The sequence below is a fragment of the Nannobrachium achirus genome (assembly GCF_963921795.1).
Source record: "Nannobrachium achirus genome assembly, chromosome: 7".
Classification (NCBI taxonomy): Eukaryota; Metazoa; Chordata; class Actinopteri; order Myctophiformes; family Myctophidae; genus Nannobrachium; species Nannobrachium achirus.
Genome location: NC_137816.1, coordinates 26,952,024 through 26,976,311, shown reverse-complemented (window position 1 = coordinate 26,976,311; position 24,288 = coordinate 26,952,024). Strand labels below are relative to the sequence as shown.

The following is a 24,288-nucleotide window of genomic DNA, read 5'->3' as shown; positions in this document are numbered from 1 at the left end:
GTCTTCAAACCCGTTAAAAGTCTTAACTTACATCCAAGTGTGATTGAGCTGCTGGGATGGAAGTGCTCCTGCTGCTGTTGACTCAGAAGGTAGGGGTTGGAGGAAACATTCATGGAGGTCAGTGGTATCCCACCCAACTGGATAAGTGCACATTTGCAGTTCTGACTACTTCTCTGCTATTGCGCTAATCAATAAAACTGAAACTGGATGAACTGGAAGTCTGCGTTGAGTTTCTATTCTGTTCAATGTTTGAGTTGAAACCCCGTTCGTTCTATTCTGTTCCTATAACCCTTGTTGCAGCAAGTCTGAAACTGGACACCTGCTGGTCTCACGTTCCCATTAGCTGCAGGACTGACATCTAGTCTTACAGAGGACAGTCCCAGGCCTTTGGCTCTCAAACTGGGGTCCAGGGACCCCCAGGGGTCCTTTGAATAATTTTTATTTTCTTTTTACATAAATCTTCTCTTCTGGGGGCCCCTGGCACAAAACATTTTCAGAAGGGGGTCCATGGCCAAATATAAATCGATTTGGGTGGTCCTTGATCATTACAAAGTTTGAGAACGGGGCGCCCGCTGGCCTAGCAGTCCAGGCGCATACCACATAGGCTCTAATAATGCATGACAGCGCGTCGCGGGTTCGAACCCCGATCCCGACGACCTTTGCAGCGTGTCACTTAGTGTACTGTCCTATCAATAAAGGCATAAAAAGCCCCAAAACAAAAACTAAAAAAAAAAGAAAAAAAGCTTGAGAACTACTGTCCTACGCCAGTGGTTCAACTTTAACTCTATATATGTCGGCTATTTGAAAATAGCAAATCTACAATCTGTAGTTGAAAAAAAAAGATTAAACATGAATTCTTGGGACAACACACAAGATTCTTGTATTTTCGGATGGGGATCCACACCCCGCAGCCAAATATATATTAATTCGGGGGTCCTTGACATGAAAAGGTATGAGAACCACTTCACTACGGTATCTATTTTAAACGGTCGTCACTCGTTACAAACAAACAAAGCCCAAGACAGGTTCAAAAATGAAAAAGAACAAAACTTTATTAATAATCAATTGTGACCCATTCATTACTTGTTTCCAAAACTGACATGTAGATTTGATGTCAAACATACATCGCAACAGCTCCAATTACAAAACAGCAGATTGCTAGTTTAAAAATCCTTTCCTTACAGTGTGGACTCAAGTACCGAAGCCTTTAAACGTTTTATATAATTTATATATATAAATAAAAGCAACAAGGCTAGTTGTTAGGGACGGCTAGCTTACAATGAACATCCGGAGACAATTAGCAGCCTCAAGTTCTTGCTCAAGGGCACTTGGACAGGACACACCGAGAACAGCGGGGCTTGAGACTACAATCTTTCTGTCATCAAGCCACACCCATATCTCCATCATCAAAAGCACAGGCATCAGGCCATGTTGTAGGTGCATTTCAGTTAATTGTAGATGGTCATCATATTCTATAGAGACACTCCAAGCTCCTCTTTCTCTCCTTTTTCGGCCATGAAGAGTCCTATGATGCATTTTGCAGTCAAGCGTGGCCCTGGGAATGCCCGTCTATGGCTGACCATTACATAAACCAGATTCACGTCTTCTTAAGTCAAGGATGTTGAACACGCCGAACAAGGATGATTGTTCAGGGGGGGGAAAGTGGAAGAGTTGTGGAATTTCACATTCACAAACGTTACCCTAGTGGCATGCCCGGGGTAATCGCTTTGCCACAACCTGGGCGGCGTTTAGGTTTTGTGGCTTCAAACGGAACGTTAACCCAACAACAAACATATTGAGGTAAAAAAAGTTAAGTGTCCGTTTGAGAGCTAGTCTGCATCCGCCCTCTCTCTCTCCCCTTCTTGTGAGTCTCTCCAACCATTGGCTGTGTCGTTTGTCACAGCGTTCCCATTGGCTCCCCGAAGCGGATCCTCTGCCCGGCCTCCAGGTTGAAGGCGAAGCCCTTCGGAGCCTCGAAGAGCAGGACGATAGTGGAGCCCAGGTTGAACTCGCCAATATCGTCCCCCTTGCACATGGTCACGCCCCCTTTGCTGCCGGCCACATAGCTGAGGTCGTTGTAGGAGCCCTTGTGGTAGCGCGGCACGTTGGTCCTCAGTTCCTGGTGGAGGAGAGACAAAGTTATAGAAACGATCAATAACGTCAAACTGAAAAGAAACATCTAAATCTCTAAGTCACTGAGTGACTCACTGATCAGAATCAAACAACTCATAATATAAAACTGAGATCATGATATTGGAGAAAAGTTGGGTCTCTTCTCACTTCCTGGTGTTAACAATGATACAAATAAAGGCTCTGTTCCATTTCATGTAGTACAGTGGTTCTCAAACCTTTTATTTCGAGTGTACAAATGAAACCAAATACGGGTCCACATTTGGTTCCACTTGTACACAGAGAGTTAAACACCTTTTAAGGGTCATTTGGAACCCACATGGAACCATGAGGGTCCCTGGACCACACTTTGAGACCCACTGGTGTAGCAGAGTGTTTCCAGTGAGCCAACATGCACAATATCAGCACCCTGACTCTGTTTGACCAGAATGGAACAAGCCTTCATTAGTATTATTGGTAACACATGTGAAGGAAGTGAGAAGAGACCCAACTTCTCTCCAAAATCTCCTACGTTTGGAATAATAGCGCACAGTTAGGGTAGGGTAGGTCTACGCGACTGTATTTGAACATCAGTCATATGGTGGTACCTGGGAGAGTCAAATATGATCTGAGGTGGTACTCAGACTAAATGACAAGCACTTCACAAAAGCAGCAGCAGGGGGCTCTGTGGTGCTGAACCCACTCACAGTGGAATCTATATGTAAGGTAGGATGAACATGTAGTTCTCTTTACATTCCTCTTTGAATGCCCCTTTTCACTGTCTAAAACTCTAAATCTTTAGATGTTTGAATAATTAAATAAATAGTCTACAAAACATTGTGTTTTGTTGTGGGTCCAAGGCACATAGTGCAGGCGTTTCGGGCAGTATTTTGATGGAATCGTGCACTTTATGAAAGAAGCATGAAATTTGGCACACAGTTAGAACATGCCATATGGAACATTTTTGGCTATAGGGGCATCGCAGATTTGTCTTGGGAAACTTGTGGGAGCCAATCAAAGTTGGGCTCTCATAGACTTTACTATAGAGTAAAATAATACAAAAAATAAATATGCTTTAAGTAGCATGTGAGGGGTCAAACTAGGTGTTTTTCGGGATTCTGAATCCAAAGCAAACATTTATTTTGCAGGAAAACCATTCCTTGGGCTAAAAACGGACCCCATATAAGTGATAAAAGTATGGTTTAGTGATGAGTCATCACTTTTCAACAGTTTTGTGGTGGCCGTTTCTCGGAAAGGAATGTTTTTCGTGCAAAACAAATGCTTGCATTGGATTCAGAATCCCGAAAAACACCTAGTTTGACCCCTCACATGCTACTTAAAGCATATTTATTTTTTGTATTATTTTACTCTATAGTAAAGTCTATGAGAGCCCAACTTTGATTGGCTCCCACAAGTTTCCCAAGACAAATCTGCGATGTCCCTATAGCCAAAAATGTTCCATATGGCATGTTCTAACTGTGTGCCAAATTTCATGCTTCTTTCATAAAGTGCACGATTTTTGCCTGAAACGCACCCACTAACACAGGTATGTCCAAGAGAGAAAAAATAATGAAGAAAGAAGATAGAAAAAAAAAGGTTGCCTGTGCGCGTTTCAGGAAAGTGGCCTTCGTAAGGGCAGTCTCAGATCTAAGACTGACCTGAGACCATAATAATATAGTACCGGTAGTATATAAACAACACATCTAAAGGAAAAAGGAGCAAAACTCTTAGGGGTAAAACCAGAATAGCTAAGCGGATACTTTATTAAAAAGGAAAGTCTTTAGTCCTCTCTTGAAAGCATCAACAGACTTTGGAGCTCTTGTGAGTTCCACAGTCGAGGGGCAGCTGAACAGAAGGCCCGGGTGCCCTAGCCTGGGTGGAATGTCTGCCCGAAATCTCAGACTCTCTTCCCAAAACGAAGTGTGTGATAGAGTCTGACGCTTGCAGTCAGGCTACGGGTGCCCAGGTGTGGTTAGGTCATGTCTAATCTCTCAAGACAGATTCAGAGCTCTGCAGCTGAAACTCCCGTAACAACGTGTAGAGTTAGGAATCTTAGGGCTGGGGCGGACCAAACTGGCCAACATCCGGTCAGCCACATTCTCCACACACAGGTATTGGGCAGTGCCCCCAGAGACAAATTCAAAGTTAAAAACAACAGAAGGCGGCGCTGCTTTTTCATTTCTTTTGCTGATGAGTTCCCAGGTTGGGTCATGGCACACCAGAGACCATGTGCCATGACCTCCACGTGTCATCATGACCAGTTTTAACAAACACAGCAATAAGTGAACTTTGCCATACATTTTCTGTTTTCCCCACCAAGAGCACATTGCATACAAACAAACACTCAACAACACGCTGATTATTTACTTTTCCTTTTTTTTCTTCCTTTGTCAGTGAGCTGAGCTCACTACCTGGTCAGACAGTGCGGTTATGAGCAAGAGCAGGGGTCTTCAACAGGGGGTCCGGAACCCCTAGGGGGTCCTCAGAGTTACTACAGGGGGGGGCTCCAAATCTTTGTGTGATAGAAACCTTTTTTCCTCCTTTTTTATATTAAGCACTTGAACCCTAGCGTCCATATTCAGAGAACTTTAGACAAAAATAGCAGGTCTACAATTTCATCTTATCTTCTATTTTTGGCAAATAGCTTTGGTGTAGAGGGAAAAAAGAGCACACTAAGTACAGAGTGAAAGGTCAAGTTTATTATGTATTGACGGTTCAAGTGGTTAAATATCTGAAAACACAAATTGACATTGGGTGTCCCCAACTGTGTTTCATCTTACTCTAAAGTCTTATTTACTGTAGCCTACTGTATACTGTACTTGGTAGCGCTGTGAAACGTGTAGAGCAGCCATTTTCACATGCACTGGTGTTCAACTCAGTACAAATTAGGCTTAACTATTCACCCACACACCCCAGGATAAATGGTGCATTTATATAGTGCCTTTCTCTAAAGCACTTAAATTACCATGTGCATTACAGTTACCCATTCACACACACATTCACTCACCAACAGACACGTCAGACAGGGGAAGAAACCATGCAAGGAAGCAACCTGCTCATTGGAAACAGTTCAGTGTCTTGCCCAAGGACACTTTGACACCAAGCCAGGAAGAGACAGGGACTGAACCAGGAACCTTCCTATTACCAAGCCACCGCTCTGCATCCTGAGCCACTACTAACCGTAGTTAGTAGTGTCCCTCCCATACACACTCCAATAGAATAGAACAGAGAATTCTCTGTTGCCGTGCTGAAGAAAGATTAGGGACAAAAACATGATTTCCCTATTGCAAATATTCAGAGGAAAACATTGTTAAATCATCTGGATTAAGGATCTGCCTTACTCTGTGTGTGTGTGTGTGTGTGTGTGTGTGTGTGTGTGTGTGTGTGTGTGTGTGTGTGTGTGTGTGCCTGTGTGTATTACGTAAGTGGAACCGTGGCTCAGAAACTAAAATGGATTTCAGATTGCAACCAGGTCAACAAATAACAGATCAACAGCAACAGACAGTAGGAAATCTTAAAGAGGGGGACAGTGTAGGGGACACAGTCAGTAGCTAAGCTGAAAACCCAGTGAACCTATTGAAATATGTGACCCCAATGGTTACTGTCTGTTCTACTGCTCCTGATGACTGCTAAAGTGGGAGCCACAGACTTTGCTAGGTCACCAGTTTCAGTAGACTTCGCTAGGTCACCAGTTTCAGCATAACATTTGTATCTGACAAAACCTGTCTGTTAAGAGTCAGGGGGAGACGCAAGCTAGCAACTAGCAAATGCATGGATTAAAGCAAAATTAAATTCCATGATGTGTATGTTTGTATGGCCAAGTGCTATTGTGCAATTTGTGAAACAGTATGAAAAGTGTCCCCCCACACTATGCACTGATACCTAAACAATTAACACAATATGTAAAATGATGATGTTTTAGTAATATTGTTCCTGCTATTCTACAAATGCTTAAAATAATAACCAAAAACAGCCTATCTACAAGCTCTCAATAAGTCTGCGACACATTGAGAGCTTGTAGATTGGCTGTTTTCGCTGCGCAACATGCTTCCATAGAAGACATGCTGCCTTCTATGGAATCCAAATGACTGAAATCAGTTGTGGCGCCTGAGAACTTTAATCCATGCAATTGCAAACAAAGCGACTAGCAGGAAAAAGCATTCAGGGGACTATTTGTACCTCATCAAAGTAAACCCGTATGGACCCCACATTGGTTGCTCCGACGGCGGTGAGCGAGAAGAAGCCATGGCGCCAGGCTCCGCTCAGAACCACCCGCTCATTGTGACAAAACAACGCCTTGATCCACCGAGCAACACCCGGGTTGACCGACATTAGAGAACCTAGAGGAGAGAGAGAGAGAGAGAGAGAAAAGGCGAGGGCGGGGCACAAAAAAAGGTCACTACTTAGTACTTAGTAGGGTAATCGCCTGTAAACTCGTGATTCCGTTTTGAGCCTTCAGTTTCTCTATTCGTCACATTTCAATTACTGACCGCATCACTGTTGAGCCAATAATCACAGTAAATCACATCCTCTCGTGTAATATTGCGATTATACAACAGTCAGTTATCATCAAAATAAAACATTAAGTGAATTAATATTACCCTTGTTTTCCACACTAGACAACTTTTCCCAAACTGAGCACATATAGAAACAAAACGTAACTGTTAGCTCAATCTCATTCTAATGAAGATATTCAATAGAAATTCAAATTAGCTAATACGTCTGCAAACTGCTATCCTAGCCATTCCTAAGACAATAATTTGATGACCGGCGATGACAGGCGGAGTCTATCCAGTGGGAGGCGATTTACGAAAAGAAAGAGGTTTCTCATAGGTTACTAACCAGGGAAGTGTCTCCTGTGCGACACGGTCCAGTCTGTAGGTGAATGGAAGCAGTGGTAGTCTCCAGGAGCCAGGTACACCACACAGTGGTACAACTCGTTGCCTGGCTGAGTCACCAGCAGCTCCTGGAATGAACCCGTCTCGTCTGAGTGGAGAGAATTAGAGAAATGAAAGAGTAAAATAAACATCAGTTCTTGTGGTCTTGGGTTTGGGGGTTTAACTCAGTGGTTCTCAACCTGTGGGTTAACTTGGGACCCCCATGGGGGGTCTCCACATGAATTTCTGGGGGTTCCCACTTCCCAGATGACAACGAAGTGACAATTTAAGGCATTTTTAATACATGTAATATCTTTTTAAAACTGGTCAAACACTGGCCAAATTGTCAAATAATATATAAGAAAGAGCGCAAATATTGTGAAAATAGACTATCTACAAGCTCACAATGCCTCGCAACGCTGTGAAGTTCCACAGTTTGACTCTGTGGAACCGAATCAAACTAAATTGAATGCCTCGTCAGATTTGGGTGGCCTCAGTTCAAATATGATTATTTTGGGGAACTGAAAAGTTTGAAAACTACTGTTAACCTAATGTCTTGAACTAGAAGAGGCAGAGTTTGGTACTCACTTTTGTTCATGTCCAGTCCGTCTGTCCACGTCAAAGGTCCAAGGAATGTCTCCAAACTGTAGGTGACGCCTTTGACTTGTTCAACCTCGCAGTTACGAACACGACCAAAATGAAGGATTTTACCATCCGCTGGGCTGATCTGGACAACAGAACACACCAGGAGTAGAGGACAAAAGTGAATACATCAGAGTAGAACGCAAACATGCACACATTAAAAGTGAAAGGGAATAGCGTAGAAAAGAGTAGAGTGCAATATGAAAGCACAGAATACAGTGGAATAAGCCAGTAAAATAGGATGTAATGGAACAGAGTAAAAGAGTGCAGAACACAATAGCGTAGCAAATATAGAATATTATAAGAGAATACAGTAGAATGTAAGATAATATAACAATGTAACAGAACAGAGATAACAGAACATAATACAAAAGGATAGAAGAGAATATAGTTGAATATACCATAGAGGATAGATAGAACAAAATGTTTCAGAAATAAAAATCACATCAGTGTGAACTGAGTGGTGCAGACAGCCCAGCCACAGCTGCAGTGGCTGGGCAATTTACTTTTAAAAAGTAAATAGTTATAGTTATTGCTCTGAAAAAGTTACTACTAGTTACAACATTTTAAAAGTAACTTGCTTTACTTAATATTGAAACAATAAAAAAATAAAATACCAGTAAGAGAAATGACAACTCCCTATCAATTATCATTATTAAATGTAGTGGATCAATAAAACACAAAAGATATGTTTAGAAATATTGACAGGCATATATTCATTGTAACCTCAACTTGCCTTAAAACCAAGTAGTGCACTTGTCGTAGTGCTGTGCAATATGAAATCAAATAGTAGTTGGAAAACGTCTTTCTGCACTGTGGCACAGACTAGTTCTCTGAAGGCAACAGACTCAAAGGTTGAGATAGGAAGCATCAAGCATGTCCTCAACAACATATCTGGTACTGCCAGTACATGGCTAGGCAGTCAATCTGTTTGGTTTGGTGACATGCTGTGGGGATTTAAAAATCTATTTTGGTGGAGTATATTTTAGCGTCTTTTATCTCCACAAAGTTAAAATAACGATAATGATATATTTTCAAGTTCCTCTCCTCACGTTTGTGTGTGTGGTGGACTGACTGGTGGTGGGCGTGTTATGAGAAAAGGTTATATTAGATACCGCAAAAAGTAGTTGCGTAACGCGTTAGGCCCTACACTGACAGACATACATACACATTAGGTCAAATGTTGGAGCAGCAGGCACTACTCAAAAAGCTGAATAGAACAGAATATAGAAGAGAAGAACAGATCATGTTTTTAGAACAGCCTGTAGTAGAATAGAAGAGTACAACATAATAGAGTAGAATATGAAATTAAATTAGCATAGAGAGTAAAACTGAAAAGAGTTGAAGAGTATGAGAGAGAAATGAGAGTAGTCTGTCCGTACCACACAGCTGGAATCACACACTGGTCTGACTTGAGGTTTCAATTTTCGTCTGAAGAATTCTCCCAGGTTCCTGTAGTGATGGAGGTCCTCTACCTCTGCCTCCTGTGGAAGACGAAGGAATTACAGTACATTACAGTCACTTAGCATCTATCCATTAGGGCTGCAAGCGAACCTTCGGGGATTCGAACGTTCGTTCGTTACGTTGGCAATCGAAGTTCGAAATTAATGGGTTCAGGTTTTTTTCTTTTTTTTTTCTTCTTTTTTTTTTACACGAAAAATAATTATCAGAATGTGATAGACCTATTCAGAATATCACAGTAGTAGAGATAGCCAAATACGAAATAAGTTAGGCCTACCGGTAAACACTAACAGTTAATGGTGACCGTTAAAGTAGTTATAAAATGCACCAGAACAGCTTGGAGCGATCAAGGACCGTCCTCCGATCCAATTCCGCTCCCGTTTGGGGCCGCGAACCAGCCTCGCTGACACACGCTTGATGACAGTAGAGTGAGAGCACTCTCAGCTGGGCAGACACGGACTTGTTTGTGCTCCGAACAGAACAGCGAACACCCATCCACCACGCACCCAAAGATTAAACAGCCTTTCTCCTAAGCATGAGCAAAGATGGATTTCATTGCAACCCCCTAAAGGATCTATAATGCGATTTCTGGGGTTGTTACATCGAGACCAGATCAGCCCAAACGCGACGTGCTCCGACGCAGTCACCAAGTCTAATCATCATCCGTGCAACTCCGCTATACATTGAGCCTGTTCGTCAACAAACTGCGCAACATTTTCTCCGATTGGGTTGGATTTTCCAAGTGTTAGCCTAGGTGTTAATGCGGCCACGCATCAATGCGTTTTCAATGGATAAAACAGCGCATTTAAAACATTTCCTACACTGTTTTAGCTGGTTAAAGGTACAGTACGTTCGATGGTCCGATTGTTCGGTTTTTATTCAATCGAACGAACCATCGAAGGTTCGATGGTCCGTTCGGAAAATCCCCCCGAAGTTCGAATCCCTAAAACAGGGCTAGATTACAGCCCTACTATCCATCTACCTGACTATCTATCAATCAATCAATCAATCAATCAATCAATCAGCTCTACCTTCATGTTGACACCAAAGGTCCAGATGTAGAGGCTGTAAATGGGTTTCCTCATCCAGGTGGGCAACTCCACGGCGTTCAGACGCCCCCATGTCCTCGACAACAACCTGGTAGGAATGGACTTGTATAGCGCCACCTGGTGGAGGACAGAGATAATGGCAGACACGGCGAGAGAGAAGAAAAGTGATATTTCCCTTTTTCCTGGCCGTGGAAACAAGAATAAAAATCTTGGGGGACATACAAACACTATAGATGTCTAGGCCCTTATGACTGATTTATACTTTCTGTTGTGATCGACGGAGCATAGATTATTAGGAACCCAGCAGCAAAAAGGATTATAAACAATATGACATAATCATAAAGTACACAAAGAAGAGATAAGATGTGACAGAGTGAGGAAGAAACATCATGATGTCACAGAGAAAACAAAGAGACAATATAACGTGGAGTATTGTCTGTCGGGTGGATGCAGAGCACACATTTCTTTTGTTATAAACGTTCATACCGAAGTGCCTCTGGACGGACGGACGGACGCACGCACGCACACACACACGCACACACACCTATGTTTTTATTGTATTCTATGGTATTTTTCCACTATATGAGTGCGTACGCTGGTGTGTATTCCACTACAGATGTATGTACACTGGTGTACATTTTATTTGACTATAGGTGTACACACCCTGGTGTATTTTATTATACAAGTACGTACCCTAGAGGGACGGAGTGCCACAGCTGACAGGAAGTAATACAGGAAGGACAGACGGCCGGATGGCCGCGAAACACAACTGATCTCGCCCAGTCGCCTCCGCAGAGAAAACTGAGGTAACTGGAGCCTGAAATGGGATGGACTAATGTTACACAGCCCCATGATTTGGCACTCTAAAAAGGTAGGTAGGTACAAATCCTAGACTAGCGACATTACAATCAAGCAATAGTAAAGAATATAACAATCAAAAAACTGTAAGCAGTACAAGGATAATATCGTAGATCTTCAAACATCAGCCTGTTTCATGTATGGTTGTAAACCTTGATCTGCAACCTTGAATTTTGAAGCTGCATTGAGCATAATGTGTGGAAATCAGAAGCCTTTGTTTGTTTGCTACAGAGCGCATGCACTATGGTATCTTTCCCCCTCTCTCTCTACCCTAACCAAGTGTCTCTCACAAAGTCTATTTCCAGTCTAACAAATTACAACTTTAACTCATTTGCTGCCATTTAACAATACCTTCGTACTCTCATATGCCCCTGTCTCCATAGACTTCCATGTAATTCATAGTGCACGGATCATGCACACCCATGCCTAGATAATGCACCACGTGTGTCCACATTGCTCACAGCTTTCAAACAAAAAAATCCGAATGGAAATCCGTTCAGGCATTCATGAGATAACAGCCATTATGTTTTCCTAAAATGTAAACAAAGATGGCTGCCATGTTTGAAAGATGGGGTTGCTATGGGGGTTAAACATGCAATTTCGCGATTGCTATATTTCCAGTTTATTTTTCATAAACTGGAAATTTCCGGGTTCTACGGGCATGGCAGGGCGGTACAACGGGATTTTTCCGGGATTTTCGGCCATAGCAGCATATGAGTTAACAACGTTTCTCTCTCTCAATTCAAAGGGGCTTTATTGGCTTGGGAAACGTGTAATGTACATAGCCAAAGCAAGTGAGAAAAAACATACAACACTGACAACTTAATATAACACAATAGCAATTTTTCAAATGTAATAAAGGTATCTGTTCTGTCTGTATGTACAGTATGTACGGAGGTCAGTACAGTACAGTGCAAGAATACACAGTCTTTATTGTGGTTGTATTCCATTTGTTTGTCATTTTTCCTATCACAACAGCTCACAAAACTTGATGCTGTGTTTGCACTTTGCTTTACGTCGTCACCCAGCAGATATCTCTCTATGCAAAAGAAGTCTCTCTTTAATCAAGTCTCTCTTCTCTAACTGTGTGTGTGTGTGTGTGTGTGTGTGTGTGTGTGTGTGTGTGTGTGTGTGTGTGTGTGTGTGTGTGTGTGTGTGTGTGTGTGTGTGTGTGTGTGTCTCTCTCTCTCTGACTGAGTATATCTCGTGGGAAGGGGAAGCTTAAGTAAAATGTTCCTCCGTGTGTTCTTGAAAGATGACCTCACCAAGCCCAGAAGCAACTAAGCAGACCCAGCTGTTAAGAACAGCCCAAAGGCGACTATATTTACAGACACACTTGTTTTATGTCTGCCAAAACACTCTCACAAACTTATACCGCCATTGAGAGCTTGGCAAACAAAGCCAGCAAACAGGTGGTCAAACTGGGGGTCCTTGACCCCATTCGCCACATCCACAAACTTGAGTAGCAAAGCCCCAGGCGGTGGCATATCTCACCATCTCCGTGCTCTCCGCACAGTTCTTGGTCTCGTGCACATGGCCGCCAATCTGCCTTGTTTATCCACTTCTATCTCCTCTCTGTCTTTACAGAGGGATGGAGAGAGCGAGGAGACCCCCCTCTACTGAAACCACGCCCACTTTGTTAGTTATCCTCCTTTGTCCCGTCTTCTCTCTTCTTCCAGATGGAGGGATGGAAGGGAGAGAGAAAGCCTGGTTTAGCCAATACTGTGGTGGCTTTATGCTTGATGTAAAGGTTCAGAGAAATACTGTAAATTAAGTACAGATACTGGTAGTATTGTATCTAAAATACTGTAACTCAACTCAAGTACTGTCACTGTAGTACTGCATCTAAAATACTGCAAATAAACTACACATACTGGCAGTACTGCTTCTAAAGTACTATAAATAAAGTTCTGTCTCTGTTACTAAAATACCGTAACAAAAGCACGGTCAATGTAGTACTGCTTCTAAAGTACTGTAACTGTAGCCTGCAATATAAGTCATATAACATTATTATACAGGCATAAACTGGTTAGTGGAAAAAGGCAAGAAAGATACATGACAGGCAGACCCACTAGAGCACTTTAAGAGCAGCGGTCAAAGTCGGGTCTGGAAACCCCCAGGGGTACTTGAGGGTGTTCCAGGGGGTCTCAAGCTAAAATGTGTTAACAAAGCATAAAAATCATTTCCACAACTTTAACCCTATACATGTCGAATATTTGAAAATAGCTGATCTACAAGCTCACAATCTAAAAATATCTTTAAATCTTTAATAACAACCATTATAAGATGGTCCGAGACTAAATCTAATTAGATGGGTGTTGGGCTGTCTGCCAAATACATATAAATTTGTCTGAGAACCATTGCACTAGAGTTGTCATTCTCTGGGCAGAAGGCTGCTGTACTCACAGTCATTCTGACATCACTGACTCTCTTCCTGTGCATGACTAGACTTTCTTCTTCCTCTATTACTGACTCAAAATGGTGTATTTCACCGAAAGGTTGACAAGTTTGCATGCCTAAACTAAGAAGTACTAAATCGTATTACTACCTGTACTACAATATTATTAAAATGACTACTAAGAAATAACACTACTGCCTGTTCTACAATACTATTACACTAATAAGTACTACAAAATAAAACTATTACTGCCTATAATACAATACTAATCCTCTACTAAGTAATACTACTACTGCCTATACAATAATAGTATAACAACAAGTATTACTAACTACTGATAAAAGTAAAAAAACACAACTTTACCTTTCCTTTTAATAATCCTTTAAAAACACAAAAAAATGCAAAGCCTTAAAGGCAAATAGATGTTTCCCCTGGCTGATCTGCTTACACAATGAAGTCTGCCAGACTGAATCGCCTCCCCTTTAAGTTGCTCACACAATGAAGTCTGTCACACAGAGAGCCTCCCCTTTAAAGAGGCTTCCAGTTATTGGGAGGGCAAAAAACAAAGATAAGAATGAGTGGGCTGTCTGAGCAAATTTACAGCAGAAGATGATGAGAAGCAGAAGCAGGATCCTAGCGTTTCCCAAACAGTGGGTCGGGACACAGATTTTATTTTTATTTTTTATGGGTGACAAGCATTTGCTTTTTTTCTTCTTTTTTTGAGCGGTGGTCACACCGTCTCCTATACGTGGCCGTGTGTGTGGGTATGCGTGCATGTATGTCTGTCTATCTGTCTGTCTCTAGCCTGAGTCTGTATGTAGCCTGCAATACCTTTTTCTGACCACACATGTTAAAGTTATACCATGTAACTTTTTTTATAAAACAAATCTTAAAATTGTCCTAACTGTTAAATCGCTAAAGTTTTAGAACACCCACTCCGTTATTTTCAGCTTCTAAAGCCTGCTCTTTATATGTATTCTATGAGCCGTGAGGGGGGGAGAATTTCGCGGCAAAATTGCGTCATCACACTACCGGCCAATCACAGCGAGGGTTATACACTGCCGGCCAATCACAGCGCATCTTGAAGTGGGGTCGCTATGGCGGCCATATTTGTAGTCGCCCGTGTCTCTCTATACTCAAAAACACACACACACACACACACACACACACACACACACACACACACACACACACACACACACACACACACACACACACACACACACACACACACACACACACACACACACACACACACACACACACACACACACACACACACACACACACACACACACACACACGTATATTCACCTGCATCTCAACAGGATTTACAGGAACTCTAAGTTGGTACCCCTTACCAGGTCCAATACCATCCTATAACCCACCTCCCCTTCTCTGATCAGAACAATCCCCTCTCCAGAACTCCACCGGTAGTCAGAAATCTTGTTAAAAGATTCTGACACTCAACTAACCTTCCAAAAACATGCAAAAACGTATTGACCACAACAACATCAGCAGAATCCATCCCACCATGACCCACTCAGATGCTATCGCTCCACACACACACACACACACACACGTTTGTATGCATGCATTACGGGGACCAACCGCGGACGTATGTATGCACGCATGTATGCATGCATTACGGGGACCAACCGGGGACCAAGTCCTTGAAAGAAAGTCCACCATATGGTCTGACTTGAAGCCAACGTCATTGTATGCAAATATCTGACCTGTGATTGGCTAGTAGTGTGTGAATCTCTCATTCTCCCATTCTCTCACACACTCAACGGCGCATGCTGACACTCACACACAAACTGCAGTACCAACTATCGTCTGATGGGGGCTGTCCTCACTGTGTTAACACACCTGTCATATGACATGAAAACGTGAATTGAGGGACTTGCTTAAAAAAATAAAAAGACACTTCAGCAACCTGTCCCCTATCTTCCTGAATGATAACATTATGGGGGGGGACCTACGATTTTGTCCCCACTGTGTCAGACGTCACACACACACACACACACACACAGTATATAGGGACAGAGCACATTGATGAACATCAGTGGCCTAAATATACCGTAAGACTAAACATGTCAGAGTTTTGCAAGAATGCTAATTTACTCCCCATGCAGGTACTTGTTACTAATAAGTAGAGAAACATTATAATGACATGACATGACATGACATGACATGACATGACATGACATGTAGGTTGGGTTATGTCAGGTTAGAAATTAATTTCCATTTAGTGAAAGCACATTTTGTCCAAATGTGGTGTGCTTCTGTGGGTGTGCAATATGGGTGTGCCATCACATCACACCTATCCTGTACTGGCTCTAATTTTTCTTTCATTTATTTCTCCTGGACGATCAACGCATCTATAGCCATAGACCATTTGAAATGGAGTATATACAGAACACTCAAAGCCAACTGATAAGCCATGATACATACACATAGACATCAAAGGAGGCTTAAGCCCCTGCCCTTTTATCCGTCTGTAAAAAATGCCCTCTCCAGATGTGAAAGTAGATTTACTATGGTGAAAGAAATGCAAATGCCCTCTTTCCATGCCATACCTGAAGGCAGCATTCAACAGAATTGCCTTGTCCAAACTCTCCAGAACATGAATGCAGCATCTTATGTTGAAAGAATCGCCCTCTCTGTGTAGAAATCCATGCCATACGCCACATTTCCAGTATTATCACCAAAAGGCCCCTTTAGAAATTTCAGACCCTGCCTCTCTAACATTCTCTGCACGTCCCTGGCCTTGATGCTACAAGACATACTTACCAACATCGTCATTTTGCATCAGCATTCTGAGAAAGCACCGTGCTTCCATGCAATGTCTATGGCCAAGTGCTTCCTCACTGTGGCAGGAGGAGCCTCACAAAAAACATTTGAGGTGAAACTATTTTCACTTGACGTTTATGGCGGCCACCAACCGGCTGTCCTCTAAACTAGGTGAGAACAGGGCGTGGAGGTTACAGATATTTTGTAGCGGATGAAACACTTAAGAGCTGTGATTCTCAACCTGTGGGCCAGGGCCCGCTGGTGGGCCATGAGGATGTTGCAAGTGGGTCCCCCAAATAATTGGTGAAGCACTAAGATTATAATGATAATATAACATTAATTCATTCACAATCGATGGACTGATCATAAAAATAAACATGCTCTGAAAATGCACGCAGCCTAATGGGTGGGCTTTCATTTGGCTACATACTAGTGCCCTGTGCTCATCATGACCTCAGTTGTCTCCAGTTCTCCGGGTTCAGACAATGATGCAACTACTGTTATCAACATTTATATCAGCACTGTTGCTGAACACCTACAGTAAGGGGTACAAGGATCACAGCCTTTGTGTACGCATGCATGGCAGGGGTTTCCCACACAATCACATAGTCTCTCTGTACTAAGTGCTTACTAAGTATGTGTATTAAGTGTGTATGTGTATTAAGTGTGTATGTGTATTAAGTGTGTGTGTGTGTGTGTGTGTGTGTGTGTGTGTGTGTGTGTGTGTGTGTGTGTGTCCTCATTGCCATTCTGAAACCATTCGTCCCACATTCACAGATGACAGAGCACCTATTGTAGGGGTGAAATCGACAGAAAGTTAACTCCGACACAGGATGGGTTTGGTGTTTTGGCGCTGGATGGTGTTGTTAGCTAGCCTATGGATCACAAATTATTTCTGGGGTACCCTGGACGTCATCTGACACATTCATGACGTAACCGGAACAAGCTTTACGCGGAAGCTTCCGTCTTTCAAATGGATGGTCGCGTATGGACAAATATTATTTTCAGATTCTAGCACACCCATGGGCGTCTTTTGAATGCTCTCGTGGGCGGATAGGATCGACGCAGAATATTTTTTTTAAAGATTAGTGAAAAACGCTAGTGATGCATTTTATATAATTTTTAATTGTGGGCTCGCCTATAAGGCGAGCACACTTTAGATATTGTCATTATTTCTATACTATACTATACTATACTAGTCATATCAAGTTCTCCTCAAAACTTCGGTTCCTTTCTACTCCTACATACTTAGTGAGAAAATGAAAATAAAAACATCAATGTGTTCAGTTTACAGTGGCGAAGTGTGCTATTACTTTTTACAGCAATCGGCCAAATGGTGGCGCTGTAGGAAGCCTTCGAAAGTGCAAACTTTGAACAGGTATAGCTCATGCTGTGTTTGAGGTACAGCCATGAAACCTGTATACACGTATGCGTCTCCTCATGCCGAACAACTTTTACGCTCTGACTTTTGACCTTTGACCTTTAGATCCCCCAGAATTTGGAATTATATGAAAAACAGTAAAAATCTATCTCCTCCTGGGATTTTTGCATTACGCGCATGAAACTTTTTTCACATGAACTTTGGACCAATACGGTCAAACTAGTCTCGGCGGATTTCTTTTAAAGTAAAATATATTTTTTTAATAATTCAATGGATATTGCGGTTTTATGCAAATTATTCTTCTGCCTCTAAATCATATGTGCAAAGTTACACGTTCATGGCATTTGGCAAAGATGTAGAGGGTTAGTCAAAGTATCACTGAAACCAATTTTATTCCAATCAGCCAAAGGGGGGCGCTATACAAAGCGTTTGAAAATTCAAACTTTAAACGGGCATAAGTCATGCCTCGTTTCGTTTGAAGACATGCAACTTGCTTACACGCGTGCTTTGACTCAAGCGGAAGACATCTGTGTCTTTGTTGAGTAAGCTCCGCCCTTAGATTTTCCGCCATTTTGAGCAGTTTGTAAAACGCTTAAACCCGCTTTTATTCTGGAATTTTCGCGTCACGTCCAAAACCTTTTTTTACGTGAACTTATGCAAATTATTCTTCTGCCTCTAAATCATGCATGCAAAGTAACATGTTCATGGCATTTGGCAAAGATGTAGAGTGTTAGTCCAAATATCACTAAAACCAATCTTACTCCAATTGGCCAAAGGGGGGCGCTATATCATTTTGAGCAGTTTGTGAAACGCTTAAACCCGTTAGGATTTTTTTAGCAATTTGCATGAAACATTCTACACACAATCTAAGGACCTTTATCTAATATGCCTATGAAGTGCACACACACACACAAAAAAATAATAATAATAAATATAGCTGCAAGCAGCGATAAAGTGGCCAAAGCAAAAAACACCTCAAATCATGAACACAGCCTGCAATGTGCGTGAAATCTTGCAAGCACATTCCCAATAGGTCAAGGAACAGATACCCTTCTTACATTGGACTGTTATAGCGCCACCAGGGGGTCAACTTTTGCACAACACATTTTTGGAACAAAATGGACCAATCTTTGACGTCAGTAACGTCAAAGAGAGCACTGCCTGCGATCTTGACATTTTGTACTTTTATAGCCATTGTTTTCTGGCTTGAAGCGAGCCCACAATTGTTTCGAAGGAACAATATTTTTCTAGTTTATAACCTTATTGTACCATAACTGTACTATTATCTTGCGTGCATTCAAGCCGTTATAATTGAACCATGGTACTCTGTTGGTCTGGTTCATTTGGAGGTGAGAACTGAGAACATGCAATCAAACTCTAGCGCAGATGAAACAACCGAACCCTGATCCTTCTGAAAAAGTCTCAACCTCAGTCCAGATCCAAGCGACCCACGGTTTGGTTTGTTATATGAGAACGTAGTCGGACATAACCCATTTAGACCGGAAACACTTTTTGGGGATTTTGCCTTTCAATCTGGGAACCCCTTTGAGGGTAATTGTTGCTATGTACATTATATACTGTATATACAACAGCAACGTACATTATTTCGATTTTCTTTTAAATAAATATTTGAGTTTTTCAGAAAACTTTTAGAAGGCGTTTTTAGAATCGGCCTCAGGTATAAATGGGTTTAACCAATTACTGTATAGGTAGCAAACCAAGATATAGTGCATTGTGTGTTGAATCAAGGACAAGATATATAGACCTAACTAAACTAAACATGTTTATGGTATAATTACCAGCGTTACCCACCCATTTACTTCACTTAGCACGGCAGCAATCACCAATGGATTATGGGATTATGGATTAGTAGCCCCTATCGGCTGGAAACCTCATTATGTCCAAAATTGTTACTTTTCAGGATTCAAATTCTCAAGTAGCAGATCTACAAGCTCAAGCTTGTGGATCTGCTACTTTTGATGCTTTTGGGTGACGCTGTGGTTAGTGTGGTATGGATCAAGTAGGTCATTCACTTACAAAAAAACACAAACAGTTAGAATATGGAGATAAGAGGTTTCTGCCCGACAGCGACAACATGAAAGTTAATATGTGCTTGTGCAGATTTTTTCAGAAAATGTCCTTATTTAGTATTTGTTAGTAGCCAATATTGTTCTAAAAAATAGCAGATCTACATGAAGCTCACAACGTGTTACGGTGCTATCTGGGAACCCATCGTCAAAGAAAGGGCGACATGTTGAGTTTGTAGATCGGCTACTTTCACTATTTTTCTTAACCTTTTAAAACTCGCCCCTGACAAATACCCCATATTACAATAGCAAATGAAACAAATCTTTGACTATTTTCTGCAAACAACATTTTTACTAAAACTAGGTCAGGCGTCCTGGTGGCACTATAATAGGCCAATGTGAAAGGGTGGCATGTGTTCTTCACCAATCTTAGGCCGTTCACGACGCTGCATGCATGATTTGAGGCATTGTGTTCCAAAAGTCTGTTTTGCAAAAAAAATGAAAAATAAATAACCCTACTTAAGACGTGCTCATAGTGTTGCCACTGTTCTTAATTGTTTGGAGCACACAATCATAACAATGACAGCTACAATCCCAAAACACTGCTGTTGCTCCACTGTTGTCCACAACAATGGACAGTGATTTTCCCCAGAAAAACATTGTCCCATAGATGACCTGTATGTATGACCAATGTGCCGTTTGTTTACAACCAAGGACATGCCCAAAATCGAGACCCCAGGGTTAATGAGATTAAATTCACACAGTTGGTCTTTGATTCAAGCTACTCGGGCCCCTTTGCAACCACGGTAACGACAACTATGCCCTCGTACCCATCCAACCGCCATGCAGGAGGACTACCGTGACCCTCTCATCGCCCACAACCGGCCAATCACAGCGAGCAGGTGGCGATGACACTGTGTCACACCATGTTCAAAGAGCTATGTTGTGCACATCCAACGTGAACTGGGTGTCATAAACAATGAGTAACAGTGAAGAAAGGAAGAAAGTCTGCACACAGCTGCAACCAGGTACACGTTTTCGGCCACAAAACCTGGCCTTCACCTGATGGAGGTCAGGACAGTTTTCACTTTGTCACATCATGTCATGAAACTCTTCTAACATGAGATAAGGCTTTGAACCTTTCTCTCTCTCACACACACACACACACACACACACACACACACACACACACACACACACACACACACACACACACACACACACACACACACACACACACACACACACACACACACACACACACACACACACACACACACACACACACACACACGTTATATCACAAGAGTCCAACCTTACAAACTGATGTCAAGGGAAAGTCCCAACTGATGCAACTTGGAACATTTCCATTACAGTAGTGTGCCATGCCATTCCACACCAAGCCACTCCACGAGGTGGACACCGAAGATCATACAGACAAAGAGGACGAAAAGAGGACAAGAGCCATGAATGAGACCATTTGGCGGCTACCAAAGGCTCGCTCATGATGAGAGACACATGAGAATAATGTGCAGATACACAGTTTGACATTGTTGCTATTAGATTATTGCACCTGTCTTTAAGACAAAACACGGAGACTAACCTTCAGTTTTATCGTGTCCAGTATTGCCTTTAGTTTTTTAATCTTTGCACATCTGTAATCCACGTATCTCACGAACCACTCCACTTGCGACTTCAAATTTGCCACGCGCGTTGCACACCACCACAGAGAGTGCAGTGCACAGCCTCCAGTCCGTCGCATAAGCGGTTCTCCAGAACCACCACAAAAGGCTCTGGCCAGCCTCCTCCAGTGGCCCCAATGAGCCAGTTGATTGCCTTGGCAACACTAGCGTAAGCTAAATTTGGCTACGTCCCCACAACTGCCGAATTCTCTACACCTCTCTCTTGCCATAGAGAATTCCTTTTTGGTTTATTAAAGCATTGGTTCTCAAAGTGGGGTCCGTGGACCCCCAGGGGACCTTGGGCGGGTACCAGTGGGTCACCAGTATTACTTTTTGTAATATAGTGTCAAAATCAATTTAACCATATTTTTTACAAAAATGGAAAATATACAAGCTGTCCCACTATGAGCTAGTAGATCTGCTATTTTTGCTAAATCATGGAAGATTTGTGAAAATTTAACACAAATCTTCTCTTCTGGAGGTCCCCGGCACAAACTCTTTTCAGATGGGGGTCTGCGACTCTGTGGCCAAATACATATCAATTTGGGGGTCCTTGACTTGAAAAGGTTTGAGAAGCACTAGCATTACATCCAGTGTTGGAAAAGTTCACTTTCGATATGAACTAGTTCAAAGTTCAGTTCACAATTTTTAAAATGAACAAGTTCAGTTCATCGTTCATGATTCAGATTTTTTAACTAAAAGTTCATGGTTCCAAAAATGAACTATTTTAGTTATTTTTTCCTTTCTTTTCTTTTTTTTCAATACGTTGCTTCGAGCTATTATTTGTTGCTTCGAGTTATTTCATCCAATTTAAATATGTGCCCACTGCACACTCTTCCTGCACCCCTTTGCAATGTGAAATGCCACTGAATCCGTTATCCTTTCCAACTGTCATAATGCTGATAAGCTTTTATTGTGAAGGCAAACGTTTCAAAATTTCCCACATCCTGGAAGTTTCTGTGTCCATAAAATAGCAGATCTACAAGCTCACAATGTGTCATGGAAGCAACGCGTTGTGAGCTGATCGTAAGACAAATTCTAAGTCAGCCTTTACTTGGAACTTGGAAGATGTGTTTAACTGTTGGACGAGGAGGTGAAGGAGGCGATGCACTCATTGCACTGTGCGCACACAGCACTGGCTGGTGCTAAATAAACATTTACTGTAAAGCCAAGATGCGTTCGAGAGGCGCGATTACAAGCAAAGTGAATACAAAGAAGAGGCGACCACGAACGAGCAAAAGAGCACCGTTCATGAACGCCAGAATGAGCGCGTTGAACAACCACTTCATCAAGCAGAAATAAAGAACGATCCGGTCACATTCGCCCAATATATGAACGATTTTGTGAAAGATCGTTCATTGAACGCATTCGGGTACAACACTGATTACAACTATGACCAACAACATACACACACACACACACACACACGTTCTCAGCATCCAGAGGCATTGTGGGAAGTGTTTACAGTCAGCCCGCCACGATGAAAGTCAGGAAGCCTCCCTACCTGTGAGTCGCTGGCCAGGTGGGGCGGGACTTCGATGCCCAGCTCAGCCAGCCGGCGGTCCTGGTACCGCCCATACTGGTCGTAACCCAGGTAACTGCCACCGCCCGTGACCAGCAGGAGGGGGAGGGGCCTCATGCGGGCCTGGAGGCCGGGGGGCCCAGAACCATTCTGTCCATGCCCTGAAAAATAAAGAGTTACTTGGTCACTATTTGACAAAGTTCATTCGGTATCTCACAGAATTTTGCACTTTATTGTATTTTACAGACATAATGGGCATATTAATACTAGGAAAATAATCATTATTTACGGGGAAAAAACAATGTGAAACAATGTGATAAGACAGTGACGAATGTTAAACTAGTTAATCATTCTATCCAGTCATTTTGTCAGGTGCTGAGTGAAAGACGGTTAGTTACTCAGGGTGGTTAAAAAGAGAAATTGTGGGGGTTTCCAAATGTCTTTATATCTGTATTACATAAGTGTACAAACTAAAGCATCATGTGTGATGGAATACAGGCACATGTGAGAAGTGACAGTCACACGGTTATATGTGTTGTGCACCTCACACAGCAAATGAACTACTATATGGAAACATGGCAGTGACTCACTGATTACTTGTTCTGAAAAAAAAAAGAAGAAAAAAAAAATCCCTAAAAGGTAGACTAACACATTTCATAAGAAAGGCTTAAAGGAAACAATTTGCATCTGATTATTAATTATATATAGCATGTATTGTACATTCTAATTCTAAATATTAATAAGTATCTTTTTTTAGGACCTGAATAATATGTAAATTCATGAATAGCATTGAGTAATGAAACTAATGAATAGCATAAAACTAGTCATAAACATACAGCATAAAACAGAGATTAGTCATGACAGCACTGCCCCCTACAGGAAAAACCCACTCATGAAATCAGAAATAATATAATAATAGTAACTGTTAGCATATTGCAGTCTTTTCAGAATGAGGAACATTTTAGTATTAAACCTTTAACACAAAACTTGTAATCAATGATAGGCAAATCATTTGTGACCCTGCAACTTATACCAAACTAGTCTGCGGCCATTTTATGCCCATATGGAGATCTCTTCTTTATTAAAATGTGTATGAATTTATTGAGCGGTGCAAACCGCTCCGAACGTTTCACTTTGTGTGTATTAGTACGGATCGATCCGTGCTAATACACCAACATCACGGACAGAACGGTCCATACAAGGAGATACGGTATGCCTGTGTGTCGTGTTTGCACCGCTCACTTTGCACTGGTGCGATTATTTGTTTTTTATAACATTATATAAAAACAAAAGGAATGACTCACCAGTAGAGAAGTGACGCAACGGTCCCCGTAGCAACCGTAAGGTTGTCCGAGAGCTGTATGGACAGATGGACAACTAGATAATTCATCTTCATATTAGCATATTTCTACAAAACAACCTAGCACTGCTGGTTTTCTATCCTACCAGGACCTCTAGTAGAGCCGGTTTTATCTACTACCAGGAC

At 42.0% G+C, this 24,288-nt stretch overlaps 1 protein-coding gene across 3 annotated transcripts in view; it reads right to left on the bottom strand.

The window, feature by feature from the left end:
* Window positions 1-1,026: 1,026 nt before the first annotated feature.
* pisd (phosphatidylserine decarboxylase) overlaps window positions 1,027-24,288 on the bottom strand; it is a 24,469-nt gene continuing 1,207 nt past the window's right edge. The window contains exons 1-9 of one of the 3 annotated variants that reach the window (XM_080730808.1): window positions 13,758-13,885; window positions 12,491-12,668; window positions 10,832-10,955; window positions 10,121-10,255; window positions 9,011-9,112; window positions 7,575-7,713; window positions 6,952-7,095; window positions 6,289-6,449; window positions 1,027-2,119 (exon numbers count right to left, since the gene is read on the bottom strand). In XM_080730808.1, coding sequence (XP_080586934.1) covers window positions 1,898-2,119; window positions 6,289-6,449; window positions 6,952-7,095; window positions 7,575-7,713; window positions 9,011-9,112; window positions 10,121-10,255; window positions 10,832-10,955; window positions 12,491-12,531 — 1,068 coding nt within the window. In that variant the 5' untranslated portion in view covers window positions 12,532-12,668; window positions 13,758-13,885 and the 3' untranslated portion in view covers window positions 1,027-1,897. Of the gene's footprint in view, window positions 2,120-6,288; window positions 6,450-6,951; window positions 7,096-7,574; window positions 7,714-9,010; window positions 9,113-10,120; window positions 10,256-10,831; window positions 10,956-12,490; window positions 12,669-13,757; window positions 13,886-22,784; window positions 22,964-24,106; window positions 24,160-24,288 lie in introns of those variants that run through there. The other 2 variants (XM_080730807.1, XM_080730809.1) reach the window with 2 other exon arrangements.